Here is a 24,938-nt window from a genome sequence, read left to right as displayed (position 1 = left end):
GGGCATTTGCAACCTTTATGATTTTATGATTCTTTGTCTTTCATTTGGTCAGTAAACATTGACCACTGCTGACAGACACCTCGGTTGTCCTGTGAATGCCTAATAAATCTGGCTCCTTTAGTTGCTCTTTACATTTTGAGACAGCAGTGCTGTCCTTCTGCTTCACAAAAAGAGTAGCAGTTGTTTGTTAAGAGCAGTTCATGACAGCTTCTCTTTGATTTAGGTAAATAACTCATCTGCCAGTATCTAGGAGTAGGTGATATTCTCTTATGTGCTATTCAGTTTGGTTCAGTTATTAAGCCCTGCTGACCACAGGTCTGTAGGCAGTGTCCTCCTGTCTCAAATCCACTCTCTCTGCATGTGGCAGGACCTGTAACTCGGAGCCCCCATGGTGGGCTGTGTAGAAGATACAGTAGGTACACCATGTGCTACCCTGTGGTTTTACTGTGTGACTATGGAGATGATTTGAGGAGGTGGGATGGAAAGCCCACTTTGATCCTAGAGGGTTGCTGCCTCCAGCCAGGTGCAGGAAGGGGAAAATCAGATTCACTGAACTGTGTGGGTTCAGTGGCCTGGCACATCAGAACCACAGGACTATAAAGCTCTACTGGACACCAGTGTACAGTGTACTCCAATCTTATCAAGTTACAAAGGGACAGAACCCATCTGTATTTCTGGAGTGACAGGGGCCCCAGGGCCTTTATATCTGCTTGCATATCACGATAATACAGAAGCAAAAAGACCGCATAGAAGGAACACCAAAGTTTGATGAAAGTACTGAGCTTCCAGCATGGGGAATCTTAAGATGCTTGGAACAAGAGGGAGGTGTGTTTGTGACCTTATGGCTGACCTCCCATTTTCATTCTCTTGCAGGCGAGAGACCATACAAATGTCAAACCTGTGAACGGACCTTCACTCTGAAGCACAGCCTGGTTCGTCACCAGCGCATACACCAGAAAGTCAAAAATACTCGAAACCACGGGAAGGAGAGCGACAAGGAGGAGACCCAGTCGAGGTGTGGGGAAGACAGCGAAAATGAGTCCAGCCACAGTGGCACCAACCCCATCTCAGAAAACGAGTGCGACTCCGCGGGGCTTGTTGGCAGCCACCCATCCGGCACCAGAAGCCGAAAGGAGTCCCTGGTCGGCGCAGCCAAGGATGTGCCCTGTGAAGAGGAGAGGCCAAGCGGGCAAGGAGCCGGTGCCGGCCTCGTGGAGCCCGCCAAGAACGCACAGAAGCAGCCCGCAAAAGACCAGGAGCCTCGGGGTAGCTCCGAGCTAGAGAGACCGCCGGGTTTCATCCAAGACTTGCTGGAGATGCACAACAAAAAGTCTCCCATGAATCACATTCTTGCCTCTGCAGACAGCACGCCTCAGCTCTTGGGGGTAGAATGACTTGCGAGGAGGCTGGGCCCATCCCAGCACACAAACTGAAGCCAGCAGAGCAAGGTTTCCAGGGTCTCGTTTCAGAAGAGTGACCTACAGCTGTGGGGAGAGTATGGCAGACTGGATGCAGTGCCATATGCCTTTCAGTATAATAATGCAAGAGACTACAGTATATACTGATTTGAGTGCCTTACTACTTTATTAGATCTTTTGGTATCATAGATTTTTTTTTTTTTTTTTCAAAAATGATTTTTTTTAATATTTTAATGAATTATTTGGAGAGGACCTTTTTCATTTAAGCATTAATGTTACCTTTTGTATTGGTGTGTGTGAGCTTGGTCTTGTATATCTGATAGTCTCTGTGTTTGTTCTCTGAGCTGGAAACGGGGCAGTGGGGTGGGAGGCCCTTGGATACCACAGCCAATAACTGGAAGCAATTTATGTGAATTTCATACGGAACAGTCAGAGGAAACGCAGGCGAGATGTCGGTTGTTGTTTTCTCAGTAGACGTTCTCGCATTTGCCACACGGTGGAGCATTAAGCCTGTTCCAGGCATTAGCAGTGTGGCAGCCGAAGGTGTTCAAAGTGGTTGGAGCCAAAAGCAGGAAGCGCAAAGAATTTCAACCTCATACTTGTTTCCACTTTTCAGCGTTAGAAATGGTGTTCTAGATACTAGGGTTTTTCTTCTGGCCGTCGTGGACTGAGTGCGTATACAGAGAAGAGTTACATAGCAACGTGACCTATGGAAATTATGCACCCGCTGTTATATATGTTTGATTTGCTTCAGTATATTATTATTATTATTTTATAATTATTTTATAAATTCATCAGTTTGCTTGTCTCTGCAGTCAGCAGAAACCAATGGGCAATATTTGCCCACGCAGACATGTAACGCAGCTTGGATCCCCTCTTTACATGTTTTGACTTCAAGCTTTCACCAACTCCTCCTCCTATGTTGCAGCTCTTCTACTGTACTTTAATCGAAACCCTCCCTCTGACCGGAGAGTCAATCAGAGGCCAGCAGGCTGTCATCACAGCCCTGCAGGGGACGCCCCGCTGCTCGTGGTGCACGTGCCCGAGGACGGCCATCTCCGTGCCGTCACCCGGCGGCAGCACGCCTTCCTTCGGAGCCAAGGGACTCAGTCTTCCAGTCGAAAGCGAGCAAGAGAGAAATGCGAGCCTTACCATCATCTTGCTACTTACCGTCATGTTCTGGAGCAAGAAAATACTACTGGTGATAAAACTACAGATATAAGACATGTTAAAAAATAAATTAATTAATTAAATTAAAAAGAAAAAGAAAAAAAAAAAAATAATAATAAATAGAAATTCTTCCTGAGATTTTTGGGGTTGATGCTTGAAGACTTGAGGTGTGCGTCTAAATTTCATATCAGTAATTTAACCCCTTCAATGCTGGGAGCTGGGATTTCTCCGGATGGCTCCTGTTGCCGGCAACAGGTGATGCTCCAGCCGCCAGTGTTGAAGGGGTTAAAGGAAATGTCTCCTACTGTAGCTGCACGCTTCTAGGAGCGGGCGGCGTTTTTGTTGTTGTTGTTCTTGTTGTTGTTGTTTGTTAATTGTCCTTCAGTCATGACCTCTGGGACAGACAGAGCCATAATAGCGATGCCGGAGCCTCACTGTGCTATGCCACCACTCAGCCCCAACCCGCACTGTGATCTCCCCGCCCTGCAGATCCGCTTTTCCTGCTTTCATCAGACATGGAGGACGTGGGCCTCGGACCCATGCTATATTATATAATATATATCTATATATAGCTATATCTATATTAAAAATTCTCCGAAAGTTTCTGGAGACTGAATTGTAACTGTCTGGAATTCAAAGGAAGAGAAACTTTCTTGAGTAATATTCTTGCAGATAGAGTAAGAAAAAAATGGTTGAGGTATATGTGATTTCTATTTTTTGCTTTGTTGTTGTTTGTTAAATAGGGATGTTTGAACCCGTTCAGAAACGAAGCTAACGCCAGAGAGTCAGTCAGAACCAATGATTCACTAAATTCACTACCCAGGTGCATTCTACTTAATGGAAACCAGTTCACGCATCCCTTAAATCCTTATTACTATTATAATTATAATAATAATTATTATTATTATTTGGGGTATTTTTTGGTTCTCGTCGTTTGTTATTTTGGTTTTTTTTTTTGGTTTATTCGTTTTATCTGGGTTGTTTTTGTTTTTGTTTTTGTTTTTAATTTGTTTTTTGTTGTTTTTGTTTTTGCAACTCTCCACACTAAACTGCGCAATACTGTGGGGGAGAAGCCATTACTAAACTATATGCTGCAGAACGATGTAGCACGTAATGAATTCCCAGCAGCCTGCCGGGACATCTGCTAGCAATAATCACTATTGAGTTAAAGCTTTATTTAGCCTTTATCTGTATCCTAGTAGAGTATAAGGTCTTGCCACATCTTATTGACATTTTTATTAGTTGAGTTTGACTGAGAACTGTTGCTGTTGTTGGGTTTTTTGTTCCCCCTCCTCCCCCAATATTAAACTGTGAAATTTATAATGTGTTTAAACTATGGGTGAATCTTAGGCTTTAGTTTGCATGTTCAGCTAATTTGTCTCTATACGATTTTTGTTTGGATCTTTTTTATTTTTTATTTTTTTTTTTCCTCTCTCAGGGCTTTTACATAAAACAAACAGAAAAGGATCTTCTGAAATTCTTTTGCCTGAGTTGCAATGGACTTAACGTGGAGATAATTCAATCACTACATTGAGCACTTGACTGTGAAAGCGCAAAAAGAAATAAAGAAAAAAGAAAAAAAAAAAAAAAGCTATTAAAAAAACACAACAAAACCACCTTGTTTGAGGCAATTCTGAAATAACTTTTCGGGGCTATGTGAGACTGATTCCATTTTCAGAATGATTCGTAATTTTCTCTCTCCTCTGTGTGTCTCCTTTCTCTCTTCTCTCCCCACAAAGGAAGGTTAATCCTAGTGATTTCATCCCATGCAGGAAACAGTAATAAATATGTAGAATTCATATTTTTCTAAAGGGAACTTAAACTGCTGCTACGAATTGTGTACAAGACTGGTTTATGCCACATGAACAGAGAATCACACATTTGTTTTGGTACTTTTATTCCTCTTTTTATTCAGTTGTACAGTACTTCCAAATTCAAAATAAAAGTTGTTCTGTATCAAACCATCTAAGCAATAAAATGTTATATTTAAAAATTAGAGGTTCCAAAATGGACGTGGCTCTTCTTGTGGGTTTGTTGGCGCTTGGTTTTGAGCTGGAGGACAGCGTGTGAAGCAGAGGTGCCCCGCAGAGCAGCATTGCTGTTTCTCTTCCCTCGCTTGGACTAAGCCAGAGGCAGCACTTTGGCAACCACATGCATTTGCTGTTCTACTCTCTGGAAGCCAAAACCCTTTGAAATGGTGCTCTGCTTTGAGGGCATCTTCTTAAAATAGCAATTGGAAACAGAAGAGACCGCGTTGGAGCTGATTATCCCATGCAGGTGCTGGCTCCAGTGGCATGGCCTTCTGTTAGCTGCAGCCACACCTGTGTGTCCCAACAGCATGGCACGGTGATGGAGAGGTGCTGGGATCTTCTCTGTGCAAATGAAGGAGGTTTTTGCCATCCTGGTTTTGGTTTTGCGTAAATGTGTACGGCTGTGAAGTCTTCAGGATGTACAGGGAAGCCACATGCAATTGTCCAAAGAAGATAAATCCTTTGTTGTAGCACGTTGGAGCTGCCTTAGCTACATTTTATATGATTTCGTATAAATAAAGTGCATTTCACAGGACGGTGAGGCAAAGAATCATCCGAGTCGCATATCCAGTTCTGGAGTACAGGGCAGCTGAGAACCTGCGTCTCCTTAACTCCTGGTGGGATGAGTCTTTCTGGTGGAGAAGGGAACCAGAGTCAGACTTACAGACCTAATGGAGGGCGCTGCATGCCCTGCTCCTGCCTTCCTGCCTCCAGCCTCTGGCACCCTCACGGCAGCAGTTATAGTTCCCCATGCACAGCCCTGTGGTGAGGACTCACTACCAAACACGGACAGGTTGTCTTTCTTGTCAGTCGGCACCTGCTGAGGCATAACTCCAAATAACCTCTGGGTGGACCAGAGGGATGGAAACAAGATTCCTGAGGGAAGAAAACTGCAGAAGATCTAGTTGCTGCCACACGTCAGGGGCAGCAGCCCCATGCTCGCTGCAGGGTGCAGAGGTTGGGCAGGCCTGAGCCCTCTGCCACCACTGGACTGCACGCCCCTGGGTGTATTTACTGATAGCGCAGAGCAAACTGGTAAAGAGGAATACAATCGTTTGTTCACCGTTACCCAACTGTTGCCCAGCATAGAACACCTGGCACTCTCTCTGTGCAAAGCAGCCTGACAAGCTCCAAGTTTTATCATCCTCACTTGTTATACAGGAAAAGATGAGGATGGAAAAATGCATTGGGGCTTTTAATGAGGATGCGTCTAAATGCTGGACTGCAAAACAAAAAAACACAAACGTGCTACAGTGCTGTCCTCCAAATCTGGGCTACCTGAGTGGCCTGCAGATGCACCAATTCATGCTTGCAGGTCTAGGCTCTGGCCTTTCTCAACATGGCCGACCTGGCATCTTGCCTCAGCTGAGGGCTATTACTGGGGAGGTGATTTTAGTTGAGTGAAATCTCCTTCCCCAGGCCTGAAGGGACAGTCTGTCCCACACAAGTACCAGGCATTGCTGCTACTTGTCCATCCCATACCAGGCGCTGGTGGCGCATGCCTTTGGTCCCATGAAAAGCTACAGACCTGTCTGTCCTGTGGCATGCACAAGTTTCTTAGGACTTACTGGAGGACTGTGGGGGCACAGCAGGAGAGGTACTTGAGAGCAGAACTATTCAGTGCTTTAAGGATCTCCAATCAATTGCACCAGGTGCAAGGGCTGCAGCAAGATCAGCCGCAGGTGCTGCCAAGGCCATCAGCAGTCCGTATTTATAGGAGCAGGTGGGGTCCTCTTTCTGTAACAGCATGGAGAGAACTGTGCTGTGCTCTTGCTCGTGCTCCCAGTTTACTTTCACAGAGAAATTGTATTGCTTCTGGAAGTTGTGGAGGATGCTGCGAGCCAAGAAAAAGACAGCTCTTCCCTGAACTCGCTCTACTCTAGCTGAGTTCCTATGACTGAGGTGCCTCCTGCAGAATACAGGGCCTTAGGTTCTCCCCGGAGTTCTTCCTGCTGTCTAGCATATGTAATATCAATGCTCAACAGATGCAGTAAGGAATCTAGGCCACAGTTTGTGATACTGGGAGCCATGTGGCTCCTTTGGTAAGGGTTTTTTGGTGTGAGGAGGCTTCCAGTTGCTAGGATCTGCGGCAGTGCTGGGAGACCAGCATGGTGACACCAGGATATTGGTCTGCTCTGGAACAGTCTGCAGGCTGTAAGATGATGGAGGCTGTTGCACAGAATGGGATACCTATCTGCTGTGGAACTTCATCTGCTTTGCTACTGTTGGCTGCCCGTAATCTCAGGTAAGTGATGCTTACATACATATGCACGTTATGGTGTTGATGGGGTGCCTAACGGAGGAGAATGCTGACTTAAATTTTCTGAGGAAGTGAAACACGGCAGAAAGCCTTCTGGCAATCCTCCAAGCAGCAGGAGCTAGAAACAGCTTTCTCCTTTGCTGTGCTTGCTTATTTCTCTTCTGCCATATCTGTGTGTTACTAAAGCTGCCAGTAGGGCACGAGGAAACCCTGTATGATGGTCATTTGCAATGTGCTATTGTGAAATAGTTTGAGCTCCTCCAGGGCCTTTCAGCAAGGAGTTGTGAAGTAGTTTACAAACATCAGTACTCAGTATGTTCTAAGAGAGAAGCTTGCTGGAGAAATGGCTTCTCGTTGTTGAAGGTCCAAACTGTGCTTACAGCGTTGAGGCCAGTGCTTAGTGTGGTTGAGGCAGGCGTCGCTGTAGCCATGCTAGTAGTATGCTATGGGAAGGCTGGGACAAAATGTGCCTTGTCACCGAGTGTTCTGGCTAACAGTTGAAGTGGCAGCAACAAGGGGAACAGCCAAACATGCTCATCTGTAGTGTGCATTCACAAGAACAGCTCTTACTGTGTGTACACAGAACCAGCAGCTCCTTCCCTACATGCAGGAGTTCATCTTCCTTTGGGAAGCTGCTGCAATCATAGCTCTTTTCTGTGGACCAAGTTCAGATGGCAGCTGAATGCCCTCGTGTCCTGCTAGCACCAAGGGTCTGAGAAGAAGAGGTCCAGGGCTTTGGGAGCTTTCAGTGGGCCAATCCTTTAGAACTTAAAATCATAAAATTGATAGGGTTGGAAAAGACCTTGAAGATCATCTAGTCCAACTGCCAGCCTATCCCTGCATGCCCACTAAGCATATCCTTCAGTGCCATTTCTACTTGTTTCCTGAGTACCTCCAGGGATGGTGACACCACCACCTCCCTGGGCAGCCTTTGCCATTGCCTCACTACTATGAGAAGAAATTTTTTCTAACATCCAACCTGAACCTCCCCTGACACAACTTAAAGCCATTAGCTCTCATCCTATTGCTATTACCTGGGAGTAGAAGCCAACCCCTACCTCACAACCAGCCTCCTTTTAGGGAGTTTTAGAGTGTGTGTGCCTTGGGATGCTGATAAAGGCTATTGATGAGTACAGGGGGGACAGTCACCTCCCTGCTCCTGCAGGCTACACCATTTCTGATACAAGCAGAAAAACAAAGGATGCCTTTGGCCTTCTTGGCCACCTGGACACACTGCTGGCCCATGTTCAGCCAGCTGTCAACTAACATCCCCAGATTCTTTTCCTCTGTGCAGCTTTCCAGCTACTCTGCCCAAGCTTGAGTAGCTTTTCCTGCTACTCAAGCCTGTTGTGATGCATGGGGTTGTTGTGAGCAATGTGCAGGACTCAGCACTTGGTCTTGTTAAAGTTCATACAATGGGCATCAGCCTATACAGATCCCTTTGTGAAGCCTTCCTACCCTCAGGCAGATTGACATCTGCTCCCAGCTTGGTGTCATCAGCAAACTTAATGTGGTTCTTGATGGGAAATTCACCTGCAGGTACACCACTGCATGTGGTATGCACGGACTGGAATCAACACTACTTGTAGCAAAATTCTGCTGTGGCATTCGCACCAACTCTGCTGGTCTCAAGATGCTGCAGGAACCCACCAGCTCACAGCTTTGTAAACCCAGTATCTAATAGGGAGAATGTGCCAGCATGGTACGTGCCAACCTTTCCTTCCATCCTGTTATGTGATGGTACAACAAATGGTTAGGAAACTCTTCTTGAAGAGTGGTGAGGCAGTGGCACAGGCTGCGCAGCGAGCTGGTGGAGTCACTGCTCCTGGAGGTGGTCAAGAACTGTAGAGATGTGGCACTGAGGGACACAGTTAGTGGGCACAGTGGGGATGGGTTGGTGGTTGGGCTACGTGATCTCAGTGGTCTTCTCTAAGACGATTCTTAATGATTCTATGATGACAGCTTAAATGGGCACCAAAACCTAAGTGTTGTTTTCTATAAGCAAAATTTGACTTCTAATTTGATTTTTTTTTTTTTTTTTAATAAAATCCACACCCAAATATGTATTATTTATTTTAGGGTGATGACAGCGCTAGTTGTGAGATGTAGGTCTGCTTTAACCAATAAATACTTCTCCTAAGTATTGGCAAGTCAAGGACTGCCATGTGTCACCAGGACCTGGTTTCGTCTGTTGCCTTCATGTTGCTAACAAGCCTAAAGCCTTACATGATTTGAGGTTATGTGTATCAGGTCAGTTACACTTCACAGATAGAGAAAACCAAAGCACAGAGCTGTCTGTGCAGGCACAGCAACCCATCAGAAGCCTGCACTGCAACACAGCTGGTGTAACTTTTGATCTCCTGCCCAGATTGTTATCTGCCAGTATCTCACAGAGCTAAAACCACAGCAGCCTTCTAGCACAGCTACATTAAACCTGGAGATGGTGCTGAGCTGGTCAGAAAAAGATGCCAGGGTTGAGAGATAAAAGGGGAATGGATTTTAGTGTTGATGTGGAGCTGCCCACTGCTTTTAATGCATTTGGTGCTGCTTTGGGTGAATGCACGCCTTTCAAAAATAATCAAGTTTTTTTCTGAACTAAACCACTCTCTTTAGCAGCTGTAAAACACCCAGTTAAGAGTGAAGGCACTTAATTTGAAGTGATAGCAGCACCACCCAGGGCTCCTTGTGGCAAAGTTTTGCAGAGCAGCTGGGGGTGCTTTTGCAGTTTGACACCAGATCTCTGCCCTGAGCGGGCTTATGAAGCAGCCTCACCCAGTGGGAGACAGAATAACTCAACCCAAGTTCACTGTTGTACAGTAATGCAGCTGCTGTGCAATCCTCTGTCCTCACCTTTCAGGTGCACAGGACAGGAGGGTGTTACAGTGTCACAACCCATCATACTGCTGCACAGGAAAGGAGCTGGCGTGGATTGTGAAGTACAGAACAGATCAAACTGGGTTCTAGTGTTCTGAAAGACTGCCTTGCCTGTGGTGTGTGAAGGATCAAGAATGTCCTAAGTCAAACACTGGCTTTAGGAAAAAACAATGCATCATAGTTGGGTTGTTAAGGAATTTATACTAATTATAATCTCTTACTTCAGTGATGATGTTTGCCATACTGTATGCAGTAAGTCAGAGGATGTTACTGGAGCTGTAGCTTTTTCTTTCTGATGGATTCCTGCAGAAAGTGCTTTGGGACTTTCCTCCTTTCTATTTAGACTCCTGCTAAGTGAACCAGCAGAGCAGTTGGCTCTTTCTGTCTCCCTTGAAAACTTGCTGGTGGACTTAGTGGTCAAGGTTGGGACTTGGTATGCTGTCAGGTTCAGCTCCAAGCTTTGTCCATGTATTGTTTGTGGCCATAGCACTGTAGAGCCAGGACTGTGACAAAAAAAATATGCTTCAGTGTTCTGGAAAAAGGGGATTTCACCCTCTGGCGTGTTTCAGTAAGGAAAAGACTTCAGCTGAAAACAGAATGTGAGCCTAGACGTAGATGAACATAGGCGAGAAGCATGTGGACTTGACAGGCCCAATTTAAGGGGTAACTTCTACAACAGGAATCCTGAGGAGGCCTAGAGCTAGGAAACCAGATGACAAGAAGGAAGTGTGCATACAGTGCCATTACTGTGCCTACTGTTGCAGTCAGTAGCTGTAGCCTTAGCTTTTTGGAAGCAGAAGCAGTGCTCAGACATCAGTGACCAAGATACAGCACTACTAATACATTTTATCAACAGTAGTTTTAGTCTTTCCCTGTAGATGCTTTGGGAGACCCCTCAGCTGGCAGCTCGTGGTGGTGCTGACTGTATACCCACTCCAGCTAGTGAACAGGGCAGGGGCAGTTCTGCCAGATTAAAAACTGAGCTCATCTTCACAAGTCCTCTGCTCTTTCTCTGACAAGGCAGAGCTGGTTTTCTAGGAGGTTTTCTAGGAGGTTTTCTAGGAAAGTACACTGCTCTCACACTTCGGTTTTATTATGTTAATTAAGAAGCACTACTTACTGAGTACTGAGCAAGCTCTGGTACCCATGTGAGCTGAAGAAATGATGAACAGGGAGGAAAGTGGTTAAATTTCAGCTTCCCTTTACCAGCTGACTTGAGTCTTGCAGCACTGGAAAGGTACTGCATCTTGCTTAATATAAGCTTACAATCAAGACAAGAAACATGAAAGGAAAGAGAACAGCCTAATGAAGTGACTGCATGACCAGTGTGGAAAAAGCAGCTACAACATGAGATTTAAAAATAAAAATCTAGATCTTTTCAGAGAAAAGAAAGAGAGACTTCAGCCTGGGGAGTTACTTCTAACTGCCAGAGAATGTGAAAGTCAAAGGGAAAACTTGCAAGTGGATAACTTGCTTGCCTACAGATGTAATTCACAAATATGGTCTTACTCGTTTGTTTCTCTTAGAACTGCCTGTCTGATATGTGAACTCATCTTGGACAAGTTGTGGTATTAGAGGCAGCTGGACACCAGAGGTAGCAGGGAAACTATTTTAGAATCAAGGCTATTGGAAAACATCTACACTTCTTTGCACAAGGTTCCTTCTCTGCTAAGCACAAGCCAAGTTATCTTCTGCAGTTCTAACCTTGGGGGGTAAAAAGTCAGCCTGTGCCCTACCTAACAATAGGTGAGAAACAAAGGAGAGCCTAAGCGCTGTTTTTGGAAGTGGCTGCTGCATCTTGGAAGCAGGGGCCAAGCACAGATGTTAATATTACATAAAGATACATCAACAGCTACACACTGGAAGACTGAACCAGTGAACTACATTGCTTGAAGGAAATAGTACTGCAGTGAAAGATGACAGGATCTAAATTACTCGCAACTAGCGAAGTAACGAAGTGAAGGATGAGCGAGAGAACAGATTTCCATACTGACTGCTTTGTCACAGCATTAGTGAGAATCCACACCTACACAGAAGGTGTATCAAACTTACCTTGCTTATGGATTAGTTTGCCCTTTTCCAGGAGGTCTTACCTCATCCTCTGCTCAGATGCAGCCTACCTCCCTGAACTGGTATTTGCAGTACTGCTGCCTGCAATGTTATTTGCTTAGACTATGGTACAAATCTTAGAGCTACAGGGATTTGGCTTTGTTAGCACTCTGCTCCAGCTGCCTTTAATCATCTCAGCAGATCCTTTCCTCACTGCCTATAGGTTATTCCATGTGGGAATGCAGCACTATGGCTCAGTTCTTGAACTGAGAACCATTCTTCTCAGGCCCTCCCTTGTTCTTCTTCAAGAAGGAATCTTAATTCTAGTATCTGTCTGCTGTTCAGAATACCACAAAATACCTCCTTGTTATTCTTCTCATTCCAAATGCATTTGCAAAATGGCTTCCCAACTACAGTCTATTTTCATTCCTCTTGAGCACTTGCTACTAGAGGTTGCTTATCAAGGAAGAGAGCACCCAGGTACCACTCAGGCTTTTTGGTGCCATACTCATGCTTTATTTAAAAAAAGAAAAGAAAAGAAACAAACAACACAGCTACAAGATGCTAAGAAAACTTCAAGTTTACAAAATACCTGCAGCCACTTTAAGAGATCTGATCTCACTTATAAATGAAAACATCACCTGCTGGTTAACTTAATGCAGTTGCGATACATCATCTGAACTTAATCGTCCAAAACCATCAGTCATTCTTAAACTGTTGATTGTGTGTACAAGAACAATCATCTGTATCACTTTGATTAAAAAAGTCCCTGGGAAAATTTAAAGTTACATGGAGAAAGTGTGAGAGGAGAACTTAGTAAAGCCCACCTGTTGGCTCCTGCAGAAACTGGCTGAGCATGCATTCATTGTGGCTTCGCTCTCCCCTGTAAGTCGACTGCAATTCCTCTGCATATTTAAGAGAAGTTTTACTGAAGCTGCTCGGCTCTTTCCAGTGAGGGAGAGAAACTGACAGAACACGAACCTGTATAGTTGCCATCACACTACATCAGTGCCATGCCTTACTAGCTTTATGGAAGCATGTCGTGCAAGTCTCAAGTAGCTTGAAAACACTCCTGAAACAGCCCTTGGCCACTCCTATGAGGTAGGTACTGTCTTCCCTTTGGAGGAGAAAGAACAGACTTAACTGCTGCCTAGCACACCAGGCACACTGAAAAAACACAACTAGCCTACATTAAATGACTTTCTCACCACTTCCCTGAATTCAGAGCTTTCAAATGCAACGTTTTGTTTAGCACCATGCATACCAGAAATAAAAGCAGTGAATGATGCTTTAGATTGCATCCATTCCAAGACACCCAGCCTGCCTGAACTCAGGTGTTCAGCCCTGTTTCCAAATAAGCTGAAGTAGGGCCATCATTACCAAGTTTCACTCAACTCCACAGCCTACAATTGAACTAATTTGTACACAGATGATCAGACAAAGCTTAATCCTTTCATCTGACAGCTGCCACTCATCTTATATTAAATGATACTGGAAAAAAGCTTTTCACAAAGACAGTATAGTATAGAAGAATAGAAGACAAGTATCAAAGTACAATTCAGATGTACCCAATTAATACTTAGCTATTAACACAGACAAAACAATGCACTGCTTTTTTTTTTCCTGACCCCACAGGCAGCCTTGTGAAACCCTCACAATTTCCCTAATTAGTTTAGGAAACATGAGAAATGAATAGCAGTCTTTCTGCTATAAAATAGGGCCATAATTTCTTCTGTAGTCTAAAAGCATCTCTTTCCAGTAAGATCTTTCACAGCCCTGACTCCCCATAACCTCACACAAAAGTTGTGTGACAGTGCAATGAACTGGCAAGGAAGCTGATGAGAGCATGCTGGATGACACAAGTGCTTGTGCCACCAGAAGTGAAGAGGCAGCACAGACACAAGCAGAACTGCTGCTAACATGTTGGAGTGAATGAAACGATACCCTGCTCAGCTATTTATTGATATTAACTAATATTATGTAATGACATTAAATACCACCTACGGCTAAGCTATTTAGTTTCAAAACTGAGTAGAAAATTCAAGTATCAAAATGAAAATTCCTACACTCCCAGCCACAATGCCATAACCACTTTCTCTCATTTGTAAAAAGCTGAGTGTAATGGACACTTACGAGAAAGAACGTAAGAGATGCCAAAGTTCAACTGCTACCACTCTAGAACACAACTTGGTTACAGCAGCTAAACACAATTTTAAACTGCTGCCCCATTTATCACAATAGCAGATCACTAGCTACTGGTCATAGGAACTGACAGCTCCCAGCCAGAAAAGTTACTATGAACCATCCCAGGTCAGTGCTAAGTCCTATGATCAGTCTCATTACAGTTGTCCAACTGTTAGCTCCTATGCAAGTTGCTAAACTGTTTTCTCTTTCATGCTCAGAACTTAAGCATTTAGATGTTCACTACTAAGTGCAGAGAGGAAAGCTGAAACCTTAAAAATTCTTCTTTCCAATCTAAGCACAGTGCTGCAGTCCTACTGCAACTTGTCTGAAGTTCTGTTCAGTGTAAGATATTGAAGGACTGATTTTCTCCAGGAGTCCCGCAGAGTTTAGCCCTTCCTGATGAAACAGAACTTGGATATCCTAAGTTGCTGTTCTGTCTTCTCATCCTTTGCTTTTCCTCTTGGAGCCCCACTTATCTAGAGCAGCTCAGATTTATTACTGGGGTGCTTTCAAATCTTGAAATTCTGTGAGAAGTTGAATGCAGTTTAAGATTACCTATTCCCAGAAGATGGGAGATGAACCAAAAAACCCATCTTGAGATGCATAACCCACAAAAAGGAACAAGAAGTAAAACTGAGTATGTCAGCCCCTACAACAGCTATAGATTGTACCATACAAACCATTTATTGCACAAACATCTTGCTGAACTAATGCAAGACTGAATCTAGGCTTGTAAACCTACCACAGAGGCAACACTAAAAGCAAAGTTGTTGCATATAATTTGAGTAGTCAGCTGTTACAAAGTTACTCGCTTTGCCAAATGATCATCCAGCAAGCTTCTCTACTAGAACTATTCTACTCAGACTGGCATGTCATGAAATTGATGAAGGCAGGACTAGGGGTTGTTCTTCCCATTCTATTTCCCATACAGAGATGAGTCAAGAACATCTCTGCAATTCATCTGGCACTGTATATAAGACAGCGCGAGTACATCAGTGCAGGTAGTTTCAGAGATGCCTCCAATATATCACATGATTTATAAGTATTGCTCCACTCTCGTTGCCTTAGAAGCTCAGCCCCTGCAGAACAAGAACTGATCCAAAAGCCCTTCTGCACAGGTGATTTTTTTCTCCTTCCTGACCCGCATCTCAAATCAGTGCCTATTCCTGAACAAGCTCCCAGATTACCTTCAGACACAATGAACTGCAACTGAGATGGAAACAATTTGAGCTTTCTCGAGTACCAAGCTGACTTTGCTTTATCTGCTTTCCTCCCCCTTCAACCCCTCAAAGTTACAAGCCCTGAATGCAATGGATGCAGATCAGCATCTCTGTTCCTGCTAACTGTGTAAGCTGCGCCTCTACCACAAGAAATCCCATTTTGGTTACATACAACTTTTCTGTTGAAGTACTGAAGTAACACGTATTTAATGGAAACACTTCTGTTTCTAATGAGAAAGCCAAGGAGATAAAAACTTAACTCAGAGTTGTCAGTAGATTGGTCTAAATTACAGGTTTAAAAACCATAAAGGTTGAATTTAACCATTTGTCATTTAAAAAGAGTACTTGAAGCCAAGTGCTTTTCTTATTCAGTTTCAAGTGCATGGAATAGGTCCAAGTCTTCGCCCCACGTAAAGCTTGAAGAAAATTCCACATGTTTTGATATAGACAGCATTCGAGTCTTTGTGAGAGTACCAAGAACGTACTGGAAAGTTGTTTTGGCTTATTCAAAGTTACCTGGGTAACACCGCAGAGGTACCACTATATTGAGAACACCTAAACTGTTGGAATGACTCAATAACCATTTAACAAGTTGGGTATAAAAAAATTTATGTAGTAATACCAATTCAGCACACAAATTCCATGCTTCACAAGTTCTGCTGCCGTGTAAGAGTTGTCCTAACATCCATGCAGATAAATTCAGATGTTTAGGTCCCTGCATGCCCAGGTCAAAACAGCAGCGAAGTATCTACCACTACAAGCAGCTATACCCAATTGTGCCTTTAGAATGCTAACTGCACAGAAATCCAGATGATGAGTGCCTGAACAGGGCTGGACACACAAACTTGAGTCTGTGCGTGCGATAGAGAACAAAGTCACCGAGAAGAAAAACGTATACAGGTTCTGATAGGCAGGATACAATCAAGACAAATTAAGTCACTAGACATTCAGATTATGGGGAGGGGAAAATACCCTTCCAAGTATACAGAGGACAAGCCAGCATTTAAAAGAACTCTAAAGGCACATTTCAGGTAACACGGTTCTGTTAAGACCAACTGCTTACACACGCAGGCACAAACCTTAATGGCTCCCCCCAACAATTATTTCACAAAAAAGAGAAGTGCATTTTCAGTAATATTAACACCATTCAGTTGAACTGTTCAGTCCAAATGTTTAGCAGTATTTTCCTTGCGCTGACACGGACTCTGCACTACTCCAATACAAAAAAAAACCCAACAGGCAGGATTAGTAAAGGTTCATTTGTTGCACTAGTTAACATTTACTCATCAGAGCCCACTGATCTCTTCTGTGCCCTCTTGCGGGGCAACCTCCTTGGTGAAGCTTTATCTGAAAGAAAAAAGGCAGTGCATCAGTTGTCTCAGCTACTTCGGGTTAGTTGTTACCTGACACTGCCCTTCTAGCACCATGCATCACAACAGAAGCCAGGCTCAAGCATCTCAATGCTTTAAAAAAGAAAACAACAGAACACTACAAGCTGTTTGCATCCTAGATAGTAGCAGAAATAACATTCCTATTCTCTAACATGCAGTTCTAGACTGAGTTACTAAACCATCAGTTACTAGTAAGAAATGCCACCAACACTCTTGATGAATCTGCATGCTCTGCTGTTGTAGAAAAACTCACACCCAGTAATTACACTTTCAGAGAGTTAATGAATGATTAATCACTGGTTTTAGTTTACCTGCCTGAAGAATGTGACAGACCCTCCCCCTTTAGACAGCTTTGCCTTATGTGAAATATTTCTATATTCATACAGATTTAAAAGTGTTTCAGCTGTAAAAAAAAACAAACCACACACCTGTGCAAAAACCATCCACATTTAATTATGTGAATGTCACTTTGAAATCAGACATCCCAAGTGGGGAAGCCACAAAGATTTAGCTGCATGAGCACAGGGCAACAGAAACCTATTCTTTCCATTAAAACTTAGGACAGGTTTACAATTGTCTTTCCACAGTGAGTCCTTACACAGGCAGCATCTTCAACTCTTTCACTGTCATTCATACTGTGTATGAAGAAAGAGGCGAGGTGATTGCTGAGCATTTGCTTACAAATTGCTCTTTTCTGAGCTAGGCCTGCTCACAGCAATCTAGCTGTTCAGAGCATGGCAAACAATGAGCACCCATGGTGCCATCACAGGCAATCAGTACACTCCAATGCACCTTCAACAGGAGAGGCACGAAACCGTGAGGATCCTGAAGGCCATGTTTCTCAACACATTCTAGTGCAGGGCTCTAATTTAACCTAACTAGGAATTAAAAGCAATTAAAAACTTAAGCCTCATTTTTCCTAGCCTTCAGGTACTGAGATGAATCAAGTATAAGAGGAATTAAGTATAAGCTTACAGGGGGATGAGGGTAGAACTCAAACACTGACAAGATTAAGCTATTTCAAGGCAGCTGGCTCTTCAGAGAGGTTTATCACTCAGAGCTTGTACTCCTTGCTAGATTGAGACATCTCAAATTTCTAAGCCTGTATTTTTATACTGTCACTCCACTGTCTTGTGTGGAATATACCAGAAAATTGACGTTTTCCAGATGTAAAACAAGTCCTCATAGCCATGTAATATAAGTACAGTTAAAAAGGGATCCATCACCGATCAGACAGGACCAGCCTTCCACCACTTCAACAACAGCTTGACACTATACCAAGGGAGAACACTGCACTGTGGCTAAGGGGGTTTGGCAACTGTTAAGAGCAGTATTTTGCTCTACTGTTCAGCAGTATTTTAACCAAACTGCACCACTACAATATAACCAAAGGTATCATATATGTATCTATATCTAAAAATATATAAACTTATATGCCTATAAAATGTTTGGATGGTTGTATGCATCTGTTCTGTATTTTACTGCTCGTGCTACACCACCAGCCGTTGCATGCAGGGAGAAAGGTTTCTATCCATGCCTAATTATCACACAGGCAGTACATTTAGAGCTTCCACTCTTTATCACCAGGGTTTGCCTCACCTCTTCTACTTTGCACTGAAGCCATGGGAAAGCAAGAACAGAAGAAACAGCAAAAGAAGTTAGAAAAATTCAAACATTTTAAAGAAATCAGATACTCGCTTTGTTTTTGGCATCTCAGAGCAAAAATTCAGTCATTTTGGACATAAGGAACACAAATTCCAAGTTGAACTTTGGTGAATACACACCTGCAATCCTTATTTAGAATTCAGTCTATAGGTAAGCTTCTAACCAACTTACAGAAACTTCCAGGTACTTGACTGCTAAAACCCTTCTGTGATCCAGGTTTTGGGTAGAGATGTCATACTGCTGAAAAAGTCTATGAAGTGTGAAAACAGCCAACTGCCATTGCCAACCAGGCAAGTTTGTTCTGTATAGGAACAGGCTGTTAACAATGTAACCATTAGGCCCCCCGCTTTAGACAACTTCTTATTCCCTTAAACACACATATGTGCTCTCTGGAAAATCAATATTAGCTACTGGTGAAGTTAAACTATTTGAGTGCTTTATTTTGTGGCAGAGACTACTTACTTATTTGATTTAAAGTTTCCTGGGGAATCCAGCTCATATCAACATCGTTCTGATTCGATGTTCCCATTTCAACTTTCTGTACTGGTCTTTTTCTCTGAAAAGTCAAGGAAGAGGTTTTTGCCTTCCACAGTGTTCTGACAGCACAAATATTACAAGTAATCAATAGTTCTTTAATAAACAAACTGCAATTGTTTCGCTAAGAGACAAAGTTAGGGTTAGTCAGTAAGTGATGCTGTCTGGACCCATTTAGCAATTTATTCGCCTAGGTTTGGTGTTAACACTCCTAGGGCCTCACAGTATTTCTACATAGAGATGTTATGATTTCATGCTTGTTTAGACAGGTTCATTATACTTGTGAAAAAACAGCTGTCAGTAACCCATACTAGATAGCTGTTATGCTTCCTTAGATTGACACAGTATTCTACTATGCAACACTGCAACAGACTCTGAATAATAATAATAGTAATTTCACGTGAAGCTTCTTAGAACCACATTAAAACTGGACAGCCATTTTCTCCCAGAGTTAGAATTCATTTATCATGAGATACAAAGAGACAGCCAAGGGAAGTCTACGTAGCAAGCTCTGAATCAGCAGCTGCACACATCCAGAGACTAGAAGGTAACAAAAGCTTTACTTTCTGACAGTCCAGTATTATGGTAAAGATGATTCATAAAGAGCACTAGGCAAGAAACCTACCAAGTCTTCAGTTCTTGTTTTAAAGCTTCTATAGATCAGTCCAGTAACCCTTACAATCCTAATTCTCAAAGTACATCTTCTGAAGTTCCACCCGTACCATTGAACACCACAAGAGATGGCTACTTCTCCCTCCTCCCTGTACAGCAAGGCCTGTGCTACTAACAACACACAGTGCACCACTTACCTTCCTAGATTCTAGTAACTGATGTAGGCCAACAATAACAAGGAGACCAAGTCCAGCAAGGAACATGTACATGAAGATCCTTGAAAAGATGTTAAAGTTGTTAACTGAACATTGTTAGCATTTAAGGAAATGTATAAGCAGAGATAGAAACTAGCAATGGCTTCAGCCACGTGCTCGCTTCGTCTCTCCCAAGCCATTTCATACATGTGAGGGTAAAAATGAACCTGAAACCTGGGCGTTAACCAATACTGAGCAATTATTCTGACTTCGATTTCAGAAACCAATCCTAACTTGAATTCTGAGCAACAGAACATTTGAAGAGCATTATATAAGCTGGAAAACCACATGCGTGGTCACTGAAATTCAGCACCTGCAGTAGCGCTCTCAAAATATCACGGTTCAAGATGTTGGGACATAGATGTTTGTTTTTTGACTGCTTTAACCACTTGGAAGAGCATCAGTGAACTGCTTATACACTGATGCTTTTCTCTTTGGCAAATGTGATTTCATAGAACAGCTACTTTTAGTTGAGTTCTTTGTTTTTTAAGGTCTTTAGGGATTTCTGAAGACCTTCTCTGAACTGATGTGTTTTTAACATTTCTCTCCTTTGTTAGAATATTTAAAAGCATACAGGCACAGCAAAAATATTTTTGCAATATGTTTGCAGAAGTATAATGTACAATCAGGTCCAGCTGGTCATCTAAGAAAAAGCACTCCTAAAAGAAGCCTGTATCCATAGGGGAAGTGCAACAAAGAAGGAACACAAGTTCCTCTATTTCCTACTCAAGACATCTTTTAGTTTATATAATCTTGAATTATACTGGAGTGCTCCAGAAGCCAATTGTTCCAGCAGAACGCAGAGCCCAATCCTACAGATCAGTCCAACCCTCAGCATCTTCTACTCAGAGGAAAATGGCACAGTAGCATTACAAAAGCTTAAAAGCTTTGAATTGCTATTTAACTGTGCCTTAACACTGTGCCTTATTCCAGACTGAAGTCCTCTGAGCAAAGCAGTTGCATAAGGTGCTCAGTGACATCACAAAAACGCTGAAAATCCCTAGTAATAACACACATCTTAATTTGGGGGAAAAAGCTCAATACTGCAACAGTCAAATGCCTTCTACACCATCAACAATATACAGCAGACCTAATATTCAGCAAATCAAAAGTATGAGAACTATTTTCATTGCCTCCTCATCAATAACTTATTTTAGTACACCAGCTAAATGTTCATTTTCAGTCTCCTTACGTTTCTCCATCCAATCCATCTTCTTTTTCAATAATTGTAACCGTTTGATTGAAGACAGCATCTTGAAACATATTACCCTATTAAAAAAGTTTCCACATTAAATTATATTCAACACACAGCTTCTATCTGTTCTTGGGAAAACTCTAAAAAGCAGCTAATCTTGCACTGTTCATTTATTTGCTCATAAAGTCAAGATTGCAGATGGGATTCAGGTTGTTAAGTTTGTAAACAAAGCCCAATAAGAAAAACAAAGTGGAATTCAAGCTTCCCTGCCAGCTTTTCTTCTTTAAATGAGTATAGCCCACTACTACACAATGCAAAAGCATTCTAGCTTCCATCACTAATATAACACATGCAGCATAAAATGTGCACATGTTGTCAAAGATGTAGACAGTGTGTTCATGCACCTACTGATGTGCTTAAGGACTTCAAAGGCACTCACTGTCTGAAGAAATAGGAACTTGACTAAGCAGCTCCTTCCTGATGCTTCCACATCAGCTAAAAACACTGCAAAGAATTACAAATCGTGCTTACATTTGCATCTCTGTAGTTGAGATTGATAACTAATCCAAAAGGACGGCCCCCCATAGGCTCAGCAGGGATGAAAGAGTACTCAAATGTTGCTTGTCTCTGTGGCGGAACTACTGTATTGAGGGGGAGAGCTGTGAAGTTCTGGATATAAAACTGGTAGTCTTGAGGGTACCGGAACGAAGCATCAAGAGACTCAACAATGAAGTCTTCTGTACCCTTATTGGTGAAGCCTACCAGGAATTTCACAATGTTGTTTGCTGGAAAATCTGAAACAAGAATATTTAACTATTAAAATTTCTCAGTCAGCAGACACTGTCCCTGTTTCTACAGTCAGACCCTCTAAGAGCCTCATTGCTTTAACCAATAAGCTGTAAGCGCAGTAAAGGAAATGGTAAATTGGCACAGGACTCTTACCTTCACCTTTGACAAATAATATTGTTGTATCAGCACTAGGTGAGGCCTTAGGTTCTCCTGACAAGTCTTCTTCCTCTTTTTCTTCTGTCTAAGACAAGAGACTTTATTGAAAAATCCTATAGTGAACAGTGAAGGTAAAGACCGTGCTTGCTTTATGAGAATCCCACACGATACGTATCAGTGTGCCAAACCATACCATGACAAGCATTAGTACCAATTCCTGCAACAGTACAATTAGCACTAAGTCTGCTCTCCTAGATTTGATCTGCACTATTTTTAGTATTTATCCTTCTCTAACTGACAAAGCGACTAAATTCAGCTGCATTTGATCATAATTAAAAGCTTTCTTACCTCAAAGCAAGAGTAAAGTTTTTGTTCAGGGATGGAAGGAAAAGAGCAGGATCTGAGTATTCATTGATCACATAACTAAGCTAATTTCCACTTACAAATCATGGATAACTGTAAGGCAAGTGAGAATTATTTTCACTGCAGATGGAGTATATTCAACTTTAAATACTGCTTTAAGTAGTATTATGTTTGCCTGGAAACAGATTTTTTTGGAGCAAAGAGAGTTTATTTGTTCAAGCTCACCTTTGTGATGACTTTTTAATGTGGCAATTAAAACCCCTTAGGGGTGTATTTCCAAAAGAGGGGATCAAGGAGTCACTATCTTCTCCATCAAATGAAAACAAGATTGTTTTCACTTTGAACTGCCTGCTGAAGCAACTGATTTGGAATGAGTTGTACCGTTTGATTCACAGCTAAAACAACCACGATGCAGCATCTACCTACTGGACCAGCTATGCACACCATTTGGCTGGGAAAACTGTGAAGTCAAGAAGCGAGGCTCAAGGTGCTATGCAAAACTACCTTGCTTCAGTGACATATAAAACAAACTGCCAAAAAAGGATTCCGTTTTGTACTTTGCTTAGTTATACACTATTTTTTTAAATTACATCTGTTAGGTCACTTAATGAATTCTATCAGTACAGAATACCTAGCACATCCTCCACCACTTCGCAAAGCTGGCAAAGCTCACAAACAGTAATAAGACTAACAGAATCATAGAACAGTTACTGGGATTTCATTTGTACACTGCAAGTTTTCTCCTTCCTAACTATGCCCCAAACTTTCTTATTTTATGCCAGAAATTCAAGAATTCAACCATATTCTCACACAAGCCCCTTATTTCGCTTGGAGGTCTTTTCACAAACTGCAGTTCTGGTAGCAGGAACCTGGCTGTACCCCATGTGATGTCTTCCCCACAGGTAATGACAAATCCTTCTGAAGCTTCAAGCAGAATGGAAGCTTAAAGGAGATTCTGGAACAGCTACTTAGAAATATCAATATCAATACTATTAAATGCACACTTAACTGTGCATCTTCAAGCACTTTTGGTCCAATTCCTACTTATGAAAAAAACATTCATGTACAGTTACCAAGTCTGTAGGCTCATCTTCTTCAACTTCAGCTTCATCATCTTCATCTTCAACTACAGTATCTTCCACAGCTTCCTCATCTTCTGTAGCATCCTGAGCTGCAGCTAATAAGCCTGAACCTATTGAAACAAGATGCAAGCACAAAAGCCTTTCAGTATCTTCTTAACCAATAGAAAATAAGCAATAGAAAACTGGTGAAGTACGCAGAGGGCAACCAAGTTGCCATGAAAGCTACTGAAATACATCGGTTTTTATCATTACAAATGTAAAATCTAAAGTGATTGCTATTATCAGTAACATAACTTTGGGAGCTATGTTTCTTTTAAGACCAGCAAGCTTAGTAAATGATTAACTGCCCTTTTCATTTGCCAGTATCAGAACACTACTCTTTCACATGTAGTTATAAAACAACTATAAGTTTTCATATCTAGGAAAGTGTTTTAATGTAATCTCCTCAATACACCAGTATATTAATGTGCTCAACAGAGCTGGATTGCCAGTCAGAAAAAAAAACAAACCATAAGCTAGAACAAGATAAGTGCAGTCAAGCAGTTCATCCCTTCTCTGCTTTTATGGTGCTGAGCCTCATACATTCAAACACTAAGCAGGGCAGACATGCCTGAATCCAGCAGTAGCCACAGGGCAGATTTATGCCTGTATTTAGAGCACATATCAGTTAAGCAGATGACTTTTACTTATACTAGGAAGAGTGTATCCTCCTAAGAGCGGTGAGGCAGTGGCACAGGCTGCCCAGAGGGGCGGTGGAGTCACCATCCCTCGAGGTGCTCAAGTGTGGATGTGGCACTGAGGGATGTGGTTAGCGGGCACGGTGGTTGGACCAGATGATCTTACATGCCTCGTCCAACCTTCACGATTCTATCATTCAGAAGAATGCAGTTTCGCTGATTCTTTTCCAATGAAGCGAATGCTTTCCAAAAAATGAAGGAGCAGAAATGAATGGACGATGGAATTGCGCAAGCCTGAAGCAGCCCACAGCTCTGAGCACACACGCTAAGCAAACATTCAGAAACTTTCACGTGGAACAGAAACCCTTGACCAACGCTCTTACAGCTTCAGGATTCCCAGTGACGGTCGGAAAAAGCCAATAGAAGCCCCTCTCTCGGATTCCTTAGGGATCCACTCAAAGACTTCGCCCGATCACACGCAACATTTAAGCGCAGCGATTTCATCCACTGAAGTTTTCTCGGACTTTAAGCCCGCAAGTAACGGATTAACCAAACCCCGACGGCTGAGCAGGACAGAAGCGAGCTCCATGCACCCTTCGCACGGAGCCCACCCCCCGACCCCCAGCTCGCAGCGTTCCCGTCGGACGCCAGGAGGGCTGATGATGTGGCAGGAGCGGGAAAGGAGAGGGAAAGGAGCGGGAAAGGAGCGCCCCGCCGCGCGGGAATGACCGAGGCGGCCGCCCACCGTCCGCCCAGCCGGCGGCACAGCAGCAGCCGTCACATGGCGAACGAGAGCGGCGATCGGCGCTCTGAAGGACACCGCGGCGGGAGGGCCGACGTGCCGCCAACAGCCGCCGCCAATTGCCACCGCCACCCCCCTAGCAGCAGCCCTTCCCTTCGTTCCCTTCACCTGCGCCGCTGCCCCGGAGCAGCAGGGCGGCGGGAAAGACGAGCAGGGCGAGCAGCAGCAGGCGCGGCGCGCTCCTCATGGCGGCGGCAGGCCGGCAGCCCCGCG

General features: G+C 43.2%; 2 protein-coding genes across 8 annotated transcripts in view; one reads left to right on the top strand and one right to left on the bottom strand.

The window, feature by feature from the left end:
• The window catches only part of RREB1 (ras responsive element binding protein 1), a 122,477-nt gene extending 117,881 nt beyond the window's left edge, over positions 1–4,596 (top strand). The window contains exon 11 of one of the 2 annotated variants that reach the window (XM_042869260.1): positions 874–4,596. In XM_042869260.1, coding sequence (XP_042725194.1) covers positions 874–1,394 — 521 coding nt within the window. In that variant the 3' untranslated portion in view covers positions 1,395–4,596. The remainder of the gene's footprint in view (positions 1–873) is intronic. The other variant, XM_042869261.1, reaches the window with a different exon arrangement.
• SSR1 (signal sequence receptor subunit 1) lies at positions 4,469–24,938 on the bottom strand. Of its 6 annotated transcripts, none has more exons than XM_042869262.1 (10): positions 24,834–24,938; positions 23,238–23,356; positions 21,799–21,886; positions 21,388–21,650; positions 20,854–20,930; positions 19,605–19,683; positions 18,724–18,817; positions 18,196–18,210; positions 16,489–16,552; positions 4,469–5,246 (listed from the first exon to the last, which is right to left on the bottom strand). In XM_042869262.1, the coding sequence occupies exons 1-10, from the start codon at positions 24,910–24,912 to the stop codon at positions 5,105–5,107; spliced, it is 1,020 nt and encodes a 339-aa protein (XP_042725196.1). In that variant the 5' UTR covers positions 24,913–24,938; the 3' UTR covers positions 4,469–5,104. The 6 variants fall into 6 exon arrangements, with proteins under 6 accessions (XP_042725196.1, XP_042725198.1, XP_042725199.1 ...); XM_042869265.1 differs by having other exon boundaries at positions 5,126–5,250; positions 24,834–24,937; XM_042869264.1 differs by lacking the exon at positions 18,196–18,210.

Source organism: Lagopus leucura, unplaced genomic scaffold (assembly GCF_019238085.1).
Source record: "Lagopus leucura isolate 7727_CA_CO unplaced genomic scaffold, USGS_WTPT01 Super-Scaffold_100002, whole genome shotgun sequence".
Classification (NCBI taxonomy): Eukaryota; Metazoa; Chordata; class Aves; order Galliformes; family Phasianidae; genus Lagopus; species Lagopus leucura.
This window is presented reverse-complemented; position numbering and strand designations above follow the sequence as displayed.

Bases quoted from the DNA above. Each gene is read 5' to 3' on its own strand.
- SSR1 (XM_042869262.1), bottom strand. From the start codon at position 24,912: ATGAGGAGCGCGCCGCGCCTGCTGCTGCTCGCCCTGCTCGTCTTTCCC. The intron at 18,818-19,604 runs GTAAGTGGTGCA...TTGACTTTTCAG, and splicing joins AGTTACTAGAATCTAGGAAG to AGAAAAAGACCAGTACAGAA. The intron at 5,247-16,488 runs GTAAATGTTAAC...TCCACCAGAAAG, and splicing joins AGATCAGTGGGCTCTGATGA to ACTCATCCCACCAGGAGTTA.